The sequence below is a fragment of the Xyrauchen texanus genome, chromosome 19 (genome assembly GCF_025860055.1).
Source record: "Xyrauchen texanus isolate HMW12.3.18 chromosome 19, RBS_HiC_50CHRs, whole genome shotgun sequence".
NCBI classification, from domain to species: Eukaryota; Metazoa; Chordata; class Actinopteri; order Cypriniformes; family Catostomidae; genus Xyrauchen; species Xyrauchen texanus.
The window spans coordinates 10534926-10554644 of NC_068294.1; the positions used below are offsets into that span (position 1 = coordinate 10534926).

General features: G+C 37.5%; 1 protein-coding gene across 1 annotated transcript; it reads left to right on the top strand.

Annotated features, from left to right (window-relative positions):
* The first annotated feature begins 868 nt into the window (after positions 1-868).
* LOC127659906 (protein FAM193B-like) lies at positions 869-19203 on the top strand. Its single transcript, XM_052149891.1, has 10 exons — positions 869-1162; positions 2009-2284; positions 6136-6316; positions 7545-7760; positions 11452-11860; positions 12448-12631; positions 13708-13941; positions 14577-15615; positions 16793-16868; positions 17326-19203. Exons 1-10 carry the CDS (start codon positions 1010-1012, stop codon positions 17420-17422), a joined length of 2865 nt encoding a protein of 954 aa, XP_052005851.1. The 5' UTR covers positions 869-1009; the 3' UTR covers positions 17423-19203.
* The last annotated feature ends 516 nt before the right edge of the window (positions 19204-19719 follow it).

A 19719-nucleotide genomic window follows, 5' to 3' on the forward strand; every position in this document is an offset into this window, starting at 1 on the left:
TCTTTGAGCTTCATGTAAGGTATTTCTATCTTTTAATTCCTAATCACTGCCAAAATTCTGCAATGATATACTTTTATACAATAATTGTGTTTAATATTGTAAAGTTTTATGTATTATGACCTGTAATGACACTTTTATCTGATCCATCATTTGTTCTCTATTTACTGTTCATCAGCATTCATTTCTGTTTCTCCACTATAAAATAAAAAAAGAAAATCATAAATATTGTTTTCCTTAAACTTATCTTTAGATGGTTGCAAGTGGTGACAAGGCAACATCCCACTTTTAGAATTGCAACTCCATCCATCCCAATTAGGACTATTTCTTTTTTGCATTGACATTATTTTCATTAATGAGAATTGGGTTCTGCGTAACTGTCATGAAAATAATATCAGAATGTAGAAAATATTAATTGCACTAAACATTGCTTTTAAAATATAATTTCTTACTTGTTTCTTTTGATTATGGCGCAATATAGGACCAGGGTAATTTCTTGACCGGCTTCGTGAGTATATGTTAGGGTAATTTATTATTGTATTTTTTGTCTAAAAAAAATAAATGTAGACATTTACAAATTGTATATAAAAATGTTCTAGTCATTTAAAACATCATAAGCACATTTCATCCAATCGGTGCATATTTGCATGTATATTTTATGTATTTACGTTCTACGTGTGTTCTTTGTTGCTACTCTACCTTCAATCCAGCAGTACAGTAGTTGGCCGACTGTTCGTCTGGAAATTTTGCCCTCAGTAAATATGGTGTCCTCTGCCTTTCCTAACCCTGCTGAAGCTGTTTGCCATCAGTACGTGTGACCCCTGAACCTGCGCGCGCGCGTGTGTGTGTGTGTGTGTGTGTGTGTGTGTGTGTGCGCGCGCGCCAGCCTTCCGCCATATTCACTGTTGTCTTGAGTAAAAGTAGGATCATTCGCGACTGCCCACAAAAACCGAAACTGTGTTTTTACACGCATCTTGGAAAACAGCCGACGGGCATAACAGGGATTAAAGCGATGGCGAGGAAGAAAAGCAAGCAGCAGGGCGTCGGGGCCAAAGATATAGTGTCGGGACAGCAGCAGCAGAGCCTGTCAAAGAAGCACGGCGATGAGGGAGCAGCGATAGGCGGCGGTGGTGGTGGAGATGCTGGAGCGACCAGAACCAATCAGGTAGCTAATGCTAACAACACGTCCATCCAACATCACCACTTTGAACCGGTTTGTGCCATTAGCGATTTGACTTTAACGAGTTTGAATGGTCACTTAGTCTGGGGGATTCTTGCACGTGCAGTTATTTGTGTTTTCACGCATATTAGCGTTTTGTATCGCCGCCTCTTGCTTTACACACCAGCGCTGCACGGGCGGAGCAGCAGCAGCTCACTCGGCACCTATGCAGCGATATAAATAAATAAATGTATCGCCCTCACAGCATTCTGATGGCCCCTGAGCAGGTCTGTTCATTACATTTAGCTATTTAAAAACGGAATGTGTTGGTAGAGCTGGTAAAGGTAACTCGTTGCACGAGCACAAAGCTAACAGTGTGTTGTGCTGTCGTCTACTGCTGCTGTGGCTGCTACATTATTATTGGTTGAGATCAAGCCAAAACAGTGTCTGTATGGAGCTACTACCCCTGCTAACCTACCTAGAAAGTATCTCGCTGTGTGCACAGATATGTTGCCATCACTTAAATCACTTAAGATTTATCATTGCCATATGCCCCAAAGTGCACTATTATTGGCCTATGTTTCAGATGTGGAATGCCTGTTATATATGGGTATAATATATATATATATATATGACAGTAGTAATACGTGTATTACTATAAATGTTACAGTTTCTATGTTTGAGCTGATATACACGTACCAGTCAATAGTTTGGACACACTTGACTGAATTTTTGTTTCTCATTATCTTAAAAATATACACATATGTGGTGTGCATGCACAACAGGCTTTGAGTTCTTCTCCTTACTATTCAATCATCAGTGTAACACACCTCATTTTCTCCCATCACTCAGTCCATGCACACATGCTGCTTGCTCTGCCATCGTGAGTTTAAAGACTGGGGGGCAGGCCAGGTGAATGGGCTCCCCAGTCACGGGTCCAAACTGGCGGAGGCTGTACCTGCTCTGTCCCAGGCGCTGCTGAGAGAGGTTCCGGGCCGTAAACTGGCTGATGCCGTGCCTTCACTCTCCCAGTCACTGTTGGGTGAGGTGCCGCTTTGGATCTGTCAGAGCTGCAGGAAGAGCGTGGAAGAAGAGGAGAGGAGAACCGTTCAGGAGCAAACCACGCAGGTGAGGGGGAAATTGTTACTGATGCAGAGCTCTCTGACATTACATTGAAATTCAGAACTCAAGGAATATTTGTAGAAGGACTTGCAATTGTGTTGCTTCTGAGACTGGAACCTGGTCTCTACACCCTTATCTCGGTCACAAATATGTTTTCATCAGTGGCACACTTTGTGTTTTAATGTAAACATACGTTATTTCTGTGACGAGAAAGTAATTGTACTTCACTATATATGCAGTGCTCCCTAAAACATATTGGACATGCTTACAAATTTAGCAATTTCTTAGATTAAGTAACAAAATATTAAACCATTTGGCATCTGCAAGCAAATGATGCTAGACATTTAACTTGCATAGCTATTTTGCAATATATTTAACCAACTGGTCTCAAGGTCATTTTAATGGATGGAAAAAGTCAGTTTAATAAAAGTTTACATGGGTGTCCAAACCACAGGCATAACCACACGCTGAGTTACTAGTTATTAACTAGTGTTAATATTTGCAAATTTGTTGTTTTAGTCATAGTTTTAAATTGCGTCCCACTTCTGCACTATATTCTATGCCACTTTGTGGATTAGTGTGTTTAGTATGTTTACACTTCTTCAACCATCAAAGTGGAATGTTGGACACTTCATGCACTGCTGTACATAGCGGAGAGTTGTCTGTCTGCGTTGCTGGTCTGACAAAACAATTGTAAACTATGGAGAATATAGTAACAAGCAAAACTTCATTGAAGACAGCACCTTACAAATGTGTGTTGAATGTTTTGCCATCACCCACTCTGTTTGAATGTCTTCATTATTTTAGATTTAGGTGTTAAACTGAGTGGCAACACATCACATGCGTTTGAAACGTCACTTCCATCAGTTATAAAATGGCAGATGCTTCTGTGAAGTTAAAAAAAAAACATATGATCATGCATTTGTTTCCGTATCTCGTATCAGTTCTCGCGTGTACTGTTGTGAAACGTAATTTGGAGTCCAGGCGTCGGGGATTCATCAATAGTGAAATGTTTTGTAATGTGTTCACCCCTGTGTAATTTGAAAACGCTACAACTTCAACAACAAGACAGACAGTTGTGTAATATGAACGGTACCACAATCCGACATCTTTGAAAGTCGTGTAGTGTGTAGGAGACATTAGTTGACCATAATGAGCAAAATGAAAAAACAACCGAATTTGAATCAAATGTCCAAACATTTATAAAACATTTATAAACATTTTCTTAATTTAAACGTGTTTGAAATGTATACAAATTTGGCTACATACAAAATACAGTACGACTGTCCTTGTGAAAACCTGAGTTCCTGAAATAATAGCATATAATGAATATGCTGAAGTATTAGATACTCTTTAGAAGTTGGCATACTGTATTCTGAATCATTAATGGTTTAGAAACATGTTAATTTTCTGTGTTTAACCAGTTTAGGATATTGCATTGTGTGTAATGTGTTTTTTACAGAAACGGCGTATTCACAACGCAAGTTATGCAATGCAAGTTACATATATTTTGACTAGCGTAGCATCATGTAACTTGGTTCAAGATCACCTGTTTATTAGCTTCATTATCTGTGCATATTACATGTATGTTGTGGATAAAGTGATTAATCATGTAAAAATGGGATGCGTTTGAGTGAGGTAATCAATCCATTTTAAAGCAGTTCATTTTGAAGTTCTTCTAAAACATTCTTCTATAAAGATATTTCTCTATAATATCTATAAACAGATATTTCTTCTGTTTATATCTTGCACTGATGGTGTTAATGACTTTATTTTTTTCTCCTCACATTTTTAAACGGTGTGCTTTAACCTATTAAAAACGTTTAATTGTCGTCATGATGCGTCTTTTCTGTCTCGTATTCGTTAGTGATTAAGGGTGATTTCACACTAGTACTTTTGTTGCGCACCAATGTTCGAATGGCATCAAAGTTCAGTTTGTTTATATGATGTGACTTGCATTTTCCCAGTTTGGGGGCACACCCATGAACCGCACCAGAGTCTGCTTGAAAAGGTGGTTGGGGTTACGGTTCATGTGAACTCTAGTACAGTTCTCTGCTGACATGAACGCAATCATACCAAATCACAGAAGTGAACCGCTATTGATGACGTATAATTCTCATCTTTGCAGGCTCCCAATCCCAATTATAATATAATGCATTTCTCATACCTGCTTTTGTCCAAAAAAAATAAATCCCCTTTAGAGAGCAGCATTCATTCTTCACATGTCTTTCAATGCATCCACGGGCTAGTGGCAGACAAAAGCTGACAATATTCATCACATCTCTGAACATTCAATGTTTCCTGAGCAGACAAACACAACAAGTGGAACAAGTGTCGTTCCATGTATGTAAAGTTTTGGTAGTAAATCCAAAAAGACAAACTTTAATATTTCAATTAACACAGTGATGTACTCATATTGGTGATTGGACTGCTCCCATCATATTATAAGGGTCCTAACCGCAAAGACAGAAGGGGGAGGAAACAAACTCCTGTTCGGTCTAAGCAATCGAACCAAGTGTGAAAGCACCCCTAACTATGAACGTGTTCCACTAATGTTTGAAAACCAGAACGTGTCCGAATATTTTGAACAGTATTTTTATGTCATTTGAAACCTAACAGCCTTCTGTTTTTGAAATGTTTTGCTTTTTCTGAATGAAAGTGTGCTTGTGCATTCTTTCTTCAATAAATGCCACTTGCTTTGATATTTTGTCATTAATGAAATGACATTCATACATTGTGTGACTTAATCGAAGTGTCCAAATAAATTTAGGGGGCACTGTACATGCATAGAGATGGAAGTTATCCATTCTCTTGTGGTTATTTTTACTGGAACAGTGTGCTAGCTGATTACATGTATTTATTCATGTTTGTTGATGTGTAGATTGCTTCAGTTCTTTTGTTGAATGAAGAACACTGTCCCAGATTTGTGACTAAAGCTGTCCTCATATTTAGACACAGAGCTCAGTATGTCATTGAGGACAATCCTGTGTACATAACACACAAAACAGTCAAAGTCTGATAATACGGACATGTTCAGCCCAACAACTAACTTCTGTAGATATATTTCTGAGGGAAAAAATGTAGGACGAGACTTGATTGGATTATGAGAATTGTTTATATGACATGTGGTTGGAGGGGAGGGCTTGAAAAATAAGAGGGCTTGGTGATGTCCTCTTAAAAGTAAAGTTGTTTTAGCGGTGGAGTAAGTTATAGAGTTCAACAGTGTTTAGAGGTAGTATACAGAAAAAAGATGACTAGTGTGTTTGACCTGACGAAGACACTATTTGGGTTGAAACATTGTCCATAATCTGGAACGTTTAGCAGTGATCCAGCGTCTCTACTCATTTCATATGGAGCGCAACAGTGCCCATCCATTTTTTCAGCTGTCCTGGTGCCAGTAGTATTTTTTTTCCATAGGGATTTCATTATAAAATCCTTCATTAAAATATTGATTTTTATAAACATTTTTACTTTAAAGCATTAGCTCGAAGGTGCTAAGCCTCTCACCCTTTTGCTAAATTCTTCCTGTTAAGGCCCGGGTATACTTCATTATTCTGTGTTCTGGATAGGATTGCGCACAGCCGTCCGTGTTTCCTTTGAAAGTACACACTTTTTTTGCATTTGGCGCATTCACATTACACTTTTAAGACCGTCAACGGCAGGCACACTTGCCAACAATGCTCACAGACAAGGCATATCCACGTGTCAAGAAAATCTGGGCTGAACGCGGACAGTCTGTGCAGATTGCGCTGATGATTAAATTAGCTTCGGTCACTGACAGAAATCCGACATAGCCTTACATTTTGATGATGTTTCACACTTGTCACTTGTCTAAATGATGGATGTGTTTTATCCAGGTACCGCTGTCTCACTCCTCATGTAAGTCTCAGAGCTGTGGGAATGGCTATCCAGAGCCTAGTTCAGTGGATTGGGACCCCAGCTCCTTCCTCTCTGCACGCAAACTCTCTGGTTTGTGGAACTCTGCTCATTCTAATGGAGGATCTCACTGCAACCACAGCACACCAACACTTTCACAGGGTATGGACCTCTGCTACCCATTTCATTTTTTAAATGGCTGTATGGAGTATTTTATTCAGATTGGTTAAATTTCGGCATTCTGGCACCAAATACTTTAATGCCCTCTAAACTGTTTAAGTGACTGTTGTCCAGGCAACTTATGTCCTACATAGCTGTGATAATTTCACATCTCTTTTAAAATATTATCCAAAAAAATAATTAAATAAAATGCCACAATGATCAGGGTCAGAAATGAACCATGCATTGGGGCAAAATGCCACAGAAAATGACACTAATGTCCCAGATATGTAAAATAGTGAATTCCTGTTTCGTAGATCTAGATTGCATAATATTCTGTCTTCGTTATGATACCGGGATTAGAAACAAGTGACCTGTAATTGCCAGATATTCATACTTGCTATCTCATAGGTGTGGTGTTGAATTTGAAACTAAAATGAAATGTTTATTGATGAAAAATATTTTATACTTCTGAATGTAAGAAATGCCCCTGAAAATTAATTCCTGGGCGCAAATATTACCCCAGTTATATTTAATGAGTTATAGTTTGATTGAAGTTCAAATAATGCAGCAGCAGTTCATGTAAATAACTACAAACTTTGAAACTGCCATTTCTGTGTGGTCAGCGCCTCTTCTATGAGTTGCGTGAATGTCCCGATCTAAGGAGGAGAGATTGAAACTGCATCCGGCTGATGCGCACTCTGTTACGAGTCCCTCGAGTGTGCACTCTTAATGCAGCTAGATTATAACATGATGGCTCTCAATTTATTGAATCATAATATATGTGTCACTGAATTTTTATCGTGAAGAAAATTGGCAATAGAGTTTGTTTTTTGTGAGTTAAAGATGGATTGAAGTGAACAGAATGGTGAGACAGGAAGTCTTTGCCCCTTTATACTCGGCAACAAAATAAGTTTTCGTTTTGGCTTGTTATCTAATACAAACTCCTTTTTAAAACAACGTACATTTCTTAAGCAGCTATACTGCAGAAGAAAACTATTGTTATCTGAGAATGTTGAATATAATATTAAAAATACAAATATTTTAAAATATCTAAAAATCCTTTTTAAGAAAAGATTAATTCACCTGAGAAGAAGCTTGGAACACTACTCAGTGTTCCTGTGTTGCATTGGGGCTTTGCTCTCATAAACACACATAAAAAGGTAATTACACAGAATTTGGTGGTAAAAAAAAAAAAAAAAATGACCATGTTGTTTCTGGTCCCGGTTAGGTGGATCTTTGGGACCAGCTTGCCATGAGAAGAGATCTACTCACGACGCTCCCGGGAAAGCTGCCAAAACATCCGCGACCAAAGTTTGTCCCTATAGTCATCCTGCATCCCAGAATTCCAGTGCAGGATCTAATGGGACAATGTCCACCTCTGCTGATTTATGTAAGACCAACCCCAAGCACTTCAAGACAATGTGTCGACGACCAACTCCTCCAGGTGAGAAGACGATTCAGGCTGCGATGTGAAATTTACAGCTGTGTCAGTTAAGGGATATGCCTACACAGTCTCTCTAAGTATCAGATTATGCTTTTCATTTAAATGGATTTATTAAAGATGTTTTTGGGGATAGGAGGTAATAGATTGCTGGTGAAGAGCTTGTTCTAATTTTTAAACCACAGCTTTGATGTAGAAAAGATGAAGGGCATAGTTTATTTTGGAAAATATATCTGTAGCAAGGTCATTATTGTAAAAAAATAAAATAAAAAAAGGACCAGTAAAAAATAAAATATTTGCAAACTAACAAAAATAAATCTTGCTCAACTGACTCTGAAAAGGGTTGTACAGACAGCGACACCTTTTAACTTGATATTAAGTGCCTCAAACAAAACTCTTGAATATTTTTCAAAGTTCCAATGCTATAGAAAAAGTTGCAATTACAACTGAAGTGAATGGGGTCCAATTTTTTTACCATTAAAATACTCACTTTTTCAAAAGTATAACCACAAGACATAAATTATGTTTGTGTAAACATCATTTTAGATGGATAAAATCACAAAACTTTTCTGTGTAAAGTTATAGCCAATTTGACAACTTAGTTACTATGGAAAAAATTATAATTTAACATTAAACAACTTTCAAAAACAAGTTTTAACAGAAAAAAATATATATTTATTTATTTGACATTATATATCTCTGGGTGAAAATAAGGTAGCTCCGAAAAACTGCTTTTGTTTTGTTCCTAATCATGTCAACTGTGAGTAAAATGTTGTGTTGATACAACAAAGCAATCACAATTTATAACATTACAAAAATTATTTGTCCTAGAGTACAAAAAGGTCTCCAAGTTTCCAAAAGCCTCTCAAAACAAATAATAGTTGTTTATAAGAACGAATTACACATGCAAATACAACAATGACTTTCTGCTCTCTCTCCAAAGCATGTAGGCAGAGTATCGAGATCTCATGCATTTTCATTCTGTGCCATTTATTGGCGTACTTGGCCGTTCTGGTCATGGTAATGGCCATATGTAATTAGTGAATGATCCTCTCTATCCATATTTGTGTGACTTCCACCTCTTCAGGAATCTGAATCCTAATACGATTGATTTAGCATTCCATGACGCTGGACAACGTGCTAAATCTTTTGTGGGAAGTCATCTGATCGATAAAAGCTAATGTGTTTTTAACCAGATAGCACATTATGTGCTTTGTGTGAATTATTCAATGATCTAAGAATCTAATTTAATGGGAAGCCCCTCTTCTAAGTAATGGTATGTGATATTTCATGTTCTGTTTATTTGTCATGAAGTTATAAGGTAAAATGTTGCTTTATAAGCAACACCTGATTACATGCAACATGTGTGTTAAAGACACGTACTTGGCAATTACTGACTGTATTTTTGACTGATTACAATAATGTGTATAGTGCCAATTATTAATAAATTATTGTACAGGAAACACTTCTGATATGTCTGCAAATTTCAAAACACTTGTTCAATTTTGGTCATAATGCCTACATGCATTGTAAAGTAGAGTTTCTAAGCTTTAAGTTATACCTATTTTGTGTTGGTGAAGGCTCTAGTTATTAATATTTTGCTAATTTTGTCTCTGTGGACCAATCTGAGCATAAAGGGTTAAAACTAAATGAAAATGAAACTAAAAGGAAATTTAAAAGTATTTGTTTATCATTTAAATCAGCTGAAACCAATAGTCCAAAGTTTTACAAAATACAAAAATGCATTTTTCTAATTGTGCTCCTTGAATGAGGTTATGGATTTAATTATGCATAGCTTTTAAACATATTTCTTAAGCCTTAACCATTTTGTGACTTTCGGGACATTGTCGTCTTCATTTATTTTCGATCATTTTGGTTGTGTTAATGCCAAAGGCAGACATTTTGCAAAAGGTGTGTATTTTTGGGGGAATTTTGATATTTCAACCTCAGTTCCTTATATACATCTATACACTGTGTACATAAAATAGTTACACTCAGGACCTTCAGGACAAAAATATACCCACTGAAACTCATTAAAATTGCAATATTTGATCCCAGTGCCATTAAAGCATAAAATCATGAATTCTATGATATTATGCTTTAAATCTGGAGCCCTGGATTCAAAATGTAAATTTTTTTATATATTTTCCACCAGATGGTGCCATTTGTCTCATGTTTAGCCTATGGAGCAAATGCATGCTTTTTTTTTCTTCTTTTTTTTTTATCCTATTTTCTGTTTGCTGTATTATAGAGCACTGCAGGTCAACTGAATAAATGATGCAGCTAAAAGTGTGTGTGTGTGTGTGTGTGTGTGTGTGTGTGTGTGTGTGTGTGTGTGTGTGTGTGTGTGTGTGTGTGTGTGTGTGTGTGTGTGTGTGTGTGTGAGAGAAAACACTGGAATTATGTAAACAAACTGGCATTTAAAGGGTTCAAATCTTGAAAATTAATGAATATTTGGTAGTTATGATCAAGACTGATGTTGGTTAAAAAACCTAAGTCAGTGAAAGTGGAAAATAATATTAATATATAATATTTTTACGGCAGTATTTTGACCCAGATATTTTTGTCCTCCTGAGTTTTTTTTTTTTTATTATTATTATTTTTTATCTGACAATGCACAAAATATAATATTGCATCAAAATCAATGTTGTTGCTAATCATTGACAAAAAAACAAACAAATTCCCCATAGAATGTAGTATATGGACAATTCATATTTTATTTTATTTTTTTTTCCATTTCATGTTTGCTGAAAAAATTTACTAATTGAATGTGGAAAATAATATTAATACATAATATTGTTATTAGAGTCCGACCGATTTCTGATACTGATTTTAGAGGGGGATTCACCGATTGACGATATAGTTCATTTTTGAGCTGGAATGAAAACGGACCTTTTATATGTGGATTTATGACTATAAAAGGGTACTCAGAAGGCTGCTTTTTAAACAAATATTTTTACCATAGAATATTTGACATTATTATTATTATACATTGTTAACAAATTCTAGAAATGAATGCTGAGTAAATAAAGATTAAATACAATAAATAGCTAAATAGACATCAGCACTGAATGTTTAATATCAGTAAAATGCTGACTATTTTAATATTGACAGTCAGTTAGGGGCAGGTTGTAAAACAGGAAGCATTTACACCTGCTGAGTCAAGAGATAAACAGTGGCAGCTGTTAAACTGTATTCCGCTATACAAGTTCTGGGGAAACTTTCAATGGTTGAAAACCAGACTTTTAAATATTGTACATATTTAAATACGTGAAATCAACCCTCGACAGACACAATCCACCACTGCACCGTTGTCTGCTGAGCTGCAAAAAGATGCTCTGATGTTTACCTTTCAAACTGCTACATTACTTCTCTGACAAACTATATGACATGGTTGTCAGGGGCAGGGTTAATGTTTTATTAGTTATATTGAAAAGGGAAAATTATGGGGTTTATTAACTTTCCAGTATGTAATTCACAATCTAGCTAGCAGCTTACCGAAAAGACACCAGTTAACTCTGCACCGCTTAACTCCACCCTGTCTGCAGAGCCAGTTAATAGTCAGCTCTGTAAACACCAATTGTTATAGCAGTTTTTTGACAGACTTTTTTTTTTATTATTATTGATGCACAAGCGTTAAAGTAAGTGCCTTTAAAACAACCATCATGCAAAAAACTCTAATGTTTCTCTACAGGCGAAGCTTTTCACACAAGCGACCACCACCAAGCTGCAGACTTGTCAGTGCCGCCTAACAGTCCCACAGGTCTTTCCTCACAGCATTCCTCGCTGCTGCCTCCCAAGAAAAACTCCAGTCAGCATGGACACATCAACTCCGCTAGTTCAGGGCTGGCTTCACACGCTCCCTTCTCCCCACTGGTACCAAACATTCACGCTCCTGCAGCCAAGCACTCGAGTGGGGCGGACAGTCCGGTGGCACTCCACAAGCCCAGCTCCTGCAAGAACTCCCACATTCCTGCTGTTAACACACAACACAGTAAACTCAGCAACTCTCTCATAGGCTGCAGTCACCCATGCAATGGACACAGTAATGGCAACTCTGTAGCCTCCCCCATTGCTGGACATCTAGCATCTGGGGCATGCAGGTTAGCATCATAAAAAACATTTTTTATCGAGGTGCTCTGGTCATTAGTTTTGTTTAAAGGTGACGAGTGTAATTTCTGCACGACTGTGGTTAACAAATGAAATTGGTTTAATTTAACAGGTTTGGGACGCTGGCTACCCCAGGGTGTGCTGAGTGACTCCAGCCAGATCTCCTTAGCAACCAAATTGGCCCGGTTGCTAGGAAGGGTAGAGTCACATGGGGTAACCTCCTCATGGTCACTATAATGTGGTTCGTTCTCGGTGGGGAGCATGGTGAGTTGGGTGTGGATGGCGTGAAGCCTCCACATGCGCCATGTATCCGTGGCAACACGCTCAACAAGCGACGTGATAAGATGCGCGGGTTGAGGGTCTCTGATGCGGAGGCAGGTTGGATTCGTCCTCCACCACCCGGATTGAAGCGAATCACTACGTGACCACGAGGACTTAAAGCACTTTGGGAATTGGGCATGCCAAATTGGAAAAAAAGTTAAACTTATTTATTTAATTGGTGAAGATGTTTGACGTTGTTGTGGCTTCAAATTCCTTCAACACTGTATGTTTTTAAGTTGTTTGTGTTCTCTATGAGCAGGGACCAGGCGTGTAAAGGGCACAAGTTGCCCAATGGTTCATTGTGTCACGCCCCACCCTGTGAGCTTGAAGAAGGTGAGGATGAGGACAGCAGCTCGGAGCGTAGCTCCTGTGCATCCTCCTCCAATCAAAAGGACGGGAAGTACTGTGACTGTTGCTACTGCGAGTTCTTCGGCCATAACGCTGTACGGTTTTCCAAATGCATGATGCATACATTTGTTCCACCTTGTATTGTACATTTAACATATGTAAAAGTGTATTTGTCTATATCATCTATATAATAATACACAATATGTTTTAAAGTTAGACATTGAAGAAATATTGTTTAATATATATAGGTGTTTCTTCAACTTCAGGCACTTTCAGCCCTGTGAATTCCTAGTAAAATTACGTTTAGATTTTCAGAACGTTTAGAACACTTATATCAGTTTATTGAATTTGTCTACTAAAGTGTCCAACTGTGTATGAACATGCATCATGGGAGATTTATATCTTATTTTTCTCTGAAAGTCATGGAAAATCCCCCACACTGTCATTTACAGCACATCTCAAATTCTGTATTGTTTTTAATAGAATCTTGAGTTAGAAATTATGGTGATGGAATTGTTTTTATATATATATATATATATATATATAATGGTCAACTCCGTTGTCTTGCTAGGGCATGGATGTTGTGTATCCAATTTTTTGCATAATTTGACAAATGTCAGCTTTATTGGAAATGATGCCTAATGCAAATATTAGGCTCACAAGTGATATTTACCTGGATTGTTCTTTGTTTTCTTTAAACAACTTTTCTAATGTTTAATTTCAAGCATAGTCTTCAGTGACTGAAAAAACTTTGTATGGGCAAAATTGTTTGGTGTGGTGGAAATGACGCAACAAGTTTTGGACCTTTTTAATGTGTTTTCATACAGTCCAATATTGAAAGTCTGGTTCTGGGAATAGCTTACGCACAAAAAAAAGTTTAAAATTAATTTAAAAAAGTATTAAATATAGATGAAGAAGGGATTGTAAATAGTTTCTAAGTCAGTTTATGTGACCTTCATATAACTGGGGGAAAAGTTGACGTTGAAGAAACCCATATATTTGATATCAGTAATTTGGTGGGTATAAAAATATTAAATGACAGAAAATACTAATATATTAGCAATCGGCCACACTGTTGTCTTCATATTGTTTCAGTTGTTTAACACCCATATTAGCTGACTACTAGTTTTTATCTGCCATAACTTATATTGTTTGTCTCTGCTCTTTCTAGCCTCCAGCCGCCCCCACCAGCCGGAACTATGCTGAGATCAGGGAGAAGCTTCGGTCCAGACTGACCCGGCGTAAAGAGGAGATTCCTCAGAGGCAGGATCTAGACCCGGCAGCACAGAGTACCATAGACCACCGAAATGTGGATGAACTCCTGGACTTCATCAACAGCACAGAGCCCAAGCCCGTCAACAGTGCCAAGGCCGCCAAACGTGCCCGTCACAAACAGAAGAAAAAGGTACTGTCTTTTGCTTTACTTGATGGTGTTTGTTTCATAAGAATAATGTTAAGGCTACATCTTTAATTGTTTGCATGTTCTGATAATCAAAAGCCCAAAATTGTTGGCATGAATGAATTAAATGAATAAGTGGTGCTTGCAAATGCAAGAAATACTATTGCTATTGCTCATTCTTAGAATTACAATTATTTCAGGATGTACATTTTCGTATGCTGTTTGTGCTAGAAACCTGAATGATACCTCAAATCATTTGCCTTGTTAAGAGGTATGGGATTACTTTTCTTAGTCATAAGTTTTTGGCTTGGTGGATAGACTTGACTTGCATTGAAGAAAGGGCCCGAACAATATATCATAAGAGACTTTATTCTGTTCTGTGAATAAAGAGTTGCAAAAGGACAAAAATAAACCGCTTTAGAAAATGCTGCTGGTTTTGTTGTGTCATTACATAATTTTCTAACCAGAGCTCTTGTATCTAAATTGTATCTTTTGAAGCTCAGGCTTTTTTGATTTCCAGAAATAGTTTCTTTTGAAGTCAACTTGCCCATTGCAGTCTGTATCCATCCAATGCAGCATTCATTCATTCAACTTTCTTTATAATACATGATTGTGACTGATTTCTCACCATTTTCCATCAGGAGAAGGAGAGGGCTCTTCAGGGTAGCACTGAGTGCACCAGCAGTGAACCACGCTCTGCATCTCCTCCCGATCCCATAGACGATTCCATGCCGGATGGGGAAGCGAACAGACTATTGGAGTGGCCTCAGTTGGAGCTGGAGAGAGTGAACAGCTTCCTGACCAGCCGCCTGGAGGAGATCAAAAACACCATCAAAGACTCCATCCGTGCCTCCTTCAGCATGTATGACCTCAACCTGGATGTCAATGACTTCCCCAAGAAGGCTGCCACACTCGAAGCAAGCCACCTGCTATCTCACCTTAACGGATCTTCTGATCTGCAGCAGATAGACTTGGAACTGGCACCACTTTCACTGAAGAACTTTAAAAGAGATCTGGATATAGTCAATGGTTGGGAGGATACAACCACTGCTGCTAAAGACATTCAGAGGCTCCACACCACACCCAGTTTGTCCAAGCTTATCAGAGTAAGGTCCCCAGAACGATGCCCTGCCATGGGTTCAGAGTCCACCCAGCCTGACTGTACTACTGCAGCCAAACCCAAGGAGGAAGCCCCTGAAACCAAGAACTCATCTGGAGCTGGGTCAAAGTCAAAGAAGAGTAAGAAACAACAGCAGAATCAGCGACAACAAGACCAGTTGACTCAGGAGCACGCGGCCAGTACAAAAACTGCTAAAACAGAGCATAAAGTGCAAGAAACAAGGGCAGCTGATTCTGATAAAAACACCAAAGTTGGATCCAAACAGAACCACCAGATTCGGCAGCAGGCAGACTCGCAGAAAACGGGGGGTAAGCGGGCAGACGAGGGTAAAGCGTGCAAGCAGTCATCCAATGGAGCATCGAATGGTAACCATAACACAGGGTCCAACTCACAAAGGGGGAAGAATGACCTCTCGGACACACGGTCATACAGGTCGGAGCATGAGGTAGACAGTAAAACCACCTCCAACACTCCCAATGCACAGCAGCAAGCACAGCAACCGAAGGGGAAAACTAAAAACAAGAACAAAAACAAGACTGATAAGTCAAATAATGCAATTGGTAAGTTACCTTGGGACAAAAAACAAGCTGATCATTGTCTGAATAGTTTTTTTAACCATAAATTAAAGGCAGATGCTATTTACACCCCAGTGCAAATAGTGGCATATACCATTTACACCCCAAATTGAACACTAAATAAACACAATAAACATGCTGCAGTGATGCTCCTATATTGTTAGAGTCCCACAGACACCCTGCACCAACCCCTACCCCTTACCTTCCTTTACATAAAATAACCATGGTTTTACTACAGTTACCATAGAATCACCATGGTATGACTGTAGTAACAAAACTATGGTTTCTGCCAAAAAACATGGTTACTACAAATTAATATGGTAAAACTATCTTTATATTAATTTTTATGTATTATTATTATTATTATTAGTAGTAGTAGTAGTAGTAGTATAAGAGAGGAGAGGGAGAACAGAATGGGAAAAAGAGTGCAACGAACTTGAATCAAACCTTTGATAGCGAAATTTGATAGTTTATCCTTGGATCAACCAATAAATTACACACACACACACACCCCGATCAGCCACAATATTAAAACCACCTGCCTAATATTGTGTAGGTCCCCCTTGGGCTGCCAAAACAGCGCCAGCCAGCATCTCAGATCAGCATTCTGAGATGATATTCTTCTCACCACAATTGTACAGAGCAGTTATCTGAGTTACTGTAGACTTTGTAAGTTCAATCCAGTCTGGCCATTCTCTGCTGACCTCTCTCATAAAGGCCTTTCCGTCCACAGAACTGTCGCTCACTGGATGTTTTTTCTTTTTTGCACCATTCTGAATAAGTTCTAGAAACTGTTGTGTGTGAAAATCCCAGGAGATCAGCAGTTACAGAAAATACTCAAACCAGCTCATCTACATTTCTCTGTAACCTTTAGTCCATGTACATTTCTATAAAGATATACTTTTTTTATTATGCTCTACTTTAAATTATTTAATCAGCTAGAAATTGCTCTTTAGTAGAAAAAAATTTGAGTCGTTTTTTTTCATTGAATCGGTCGAACTGCTCTGAATGATTCATAATCAGTTTAATTTAAATGGTTCAGAAAAATCTGTATACAGTGATCACAAAAGACTGGAAAAGGCATGAAAATGAATTGATCAAGAAATGTGAGAATTCTGTGTTTGCAACTAAATCGGTTTCATCATCTTTTTTTCTATGATAGATGATGTGTTCCTTCCCAAAGACCTTGACCCAACGGAAATGGATGAGATCGATCGTGAAGTTGAATATTTTAAAAGGTAAAAATACACTATTGCCTTAGTGGTGCTTGCTAAGGCACCCATCACTTTAATTGTTGCTTATATGTAAGGTTAGGGTTTTGTTCAAACCCTCTGACCCAAAGTATTACATATTAGCACAACTTGTCCCAAATGTTTCTGCTATGGACATGAACAATACATCAAAACACTGCTTGTTAAGAAGAGGTATTCTTTTACTTTAAAAATAAACGTTCTCCTGGCAAATGATAAAATGTATGAAAAATCCCATAGACTTGAACATCTAGAAACTAAGGGTGGGTGATATGACCACCACACCAGTATTTCAACCAGAATGTTCTCATCTGTATGAAGCTAGACCAAAAGTGCTCAAACCTTTTGGAATATGGATTAAACTGTACCAAAATCGTTAAAAACACCCTCAGAGCTTAAAGGGTTAATGTGTCGTGTCTTTGTCTTAATTTCTCAATTTTCGTAGGTTTTGCCTTGACTCTGCTAAGCAGACCCGACAGAAGGTGGCCGTGAACTGGTCCAACTTCAGCCTCAAAAAGATGCCCTCAAATGCAGCTCAGTAACAGATGGGTGATGGTAAACAGACGCCCTGCTCCCAGCAAGACTGTACTATGAACCAGTTTGGCCTTTGGTTACTGTACTTAACACTCAAAGGTTCTTCACTCTCCTAGCCTTTCTGCCTCTAAGCCACGGGACCTTGATTTTGACCCCTGATCATCCAACACTTTTTTTTATTTTGCCTATTGTTAGTGAGGGATTACACAGCATCCTGACCTCAGTCCTAAAATCTGCTTCTCATTATTGCATAACTCGCTAAAACACATTTGGGTACTGATCCATTGCATCTATATGCTTTACGTGTAGTATGTACACAGTTATTTTACAATAAAACACAACAGTTGTGATATTTGACCTATGAACCCTTTTATAAACTGTCCATTTTGTGTTTTAAAAGGTACTTCTCGGGTTTTAAAATTCACCATCATGCATTTTTGTAGACACCACTCACCCTGCGAATATAATGTAGTCTTAGAATAGAAGTGAAAAAATTTGTTTTTTTAAAACAAATGTATCATGTCTGATTTTCATTATGGAGGTTAAAGTCAGCAAACACTTGTTCACTGATGTATTTTAGTTTGTAGAACTGTGTCAACTGTCCATGTGAACTACACCGATCTGGAGATATTATTATACTACACATCACATCTTACAGTCTAAATTGTAAGGCCAAATGCTGTGCTTTTAATTGCAGCAATGCACAAAAAGTGAACTGTGCATATGGGGACTGTATTGTCCATTAACATGAACAAGATCAATTGACTTATGCTTACAATGTATGACTTGTGAAAAGAAAATTGTATTACTTTGGACATTTAAAAAAAAAAAAAAAAAAAATATCAACACTAAATGAACAGATTTTTTAAAGACCTGTTAATGTTGACTGTCACTTTTAAAAAAAGGAGCATATGAGCTGCATTTCCCTTGCATGATGCATAAAACTGACAAGTGTAGGCTACTACAAAACTCTCCCATGCCCCTCTACTCTGTTTGAAATGCTCTTCCAACCTGATTGTTGGCTAGATTCCCTGATGGAAATCTTATGTTGTTATTCCTGCTGATCCTCCCAATGTGGTGGTTTTGATATAGTTCTGTGCCGTGACTACATCCTTGATGCTGTTGATGTAAATTTGGGCAGTAAAACATTGCTCTAGTTTTGCTGCATGATGGTATCAGACCCGTTTTTATACATCCAGACACTTGCAGCAGTTCTGCTTGTATAGTTTGAGTCCACTGGTGCGTAACAAATGCTGACCTGTCTTTTTTTTTTTTTTTTTTTACAATATGTATGTTTCATTGGCTAATCAAGGAGATTTTATGATGATTTAAGGGGCTTTAGGATTCACTTAAATGGTACAGCACTCATATCATCTGTTATTTGCCAAATCATGGCTTTGTGTCTGCATTTTCTCTTACACATGTATCCCTGAAGCTGAGCCCCTTCTGGTAAAGAGTCCAAACTATCAATATGTTGGAAAGCAGGGTCTGGGGTTATGCTAAACAACATAACATTTTTCTTTGAAGGACTGAGATGAAAATGATCATTTTTAAATCCGTTTGATCTTTTGTTTTCATATTTTTCCACCTCTTTGACTTTATCCAGGTTAAACTAGAAACATTATCTTTAAACATTTGGAATGTAGATTTATACTATACCATTAATGGCCAAGTGTATTTTGGCTTTGTTTTATTTTATTTTTTTATTATTATAATTATTATTATTATTCACTTTTGATACTGTGAAAATCTTTCATGCTGAAAGATTAAAACATGACAGTTTTGAGAAGAAAAAAAACCTGTGTGGTGTTGGCTTTATAAAATTCTTGCATAAAATACATATTTTACCAAAATGGAAAACACAATAAAGTTCTTTGAGTGACTACTACCATTTTAGATAACACAATTAACCCTTTTACATAAATAAATAAAAGTTACTCAGAGGTCCTTTGAGGACAAAAATGTCCACATCAAATAACTGCCATAATAATATTATAGATTATTATTATTATTATAACATCAGTCCTGATCATAACTACCAAATATGTATTATTTAACCCTTTAAATGCTAGTTTGTTTATATAATGCCACTTGTTTTTTACACACACACACACATACAAAACACACTCTGATATCCATACCAATTCAACCACACAATTTTAGCGGCATCATTTATTCAGTTGACCTGCAGTGATCTATATAATACAGCAAACAGAAAATAGGAAAAAAAGCATATATTTGCTCCATTTGAGAAAAATTGCGCCATCTGGTGGAAAATATTTGAAGCCAGGGCTCCGGAATGAAA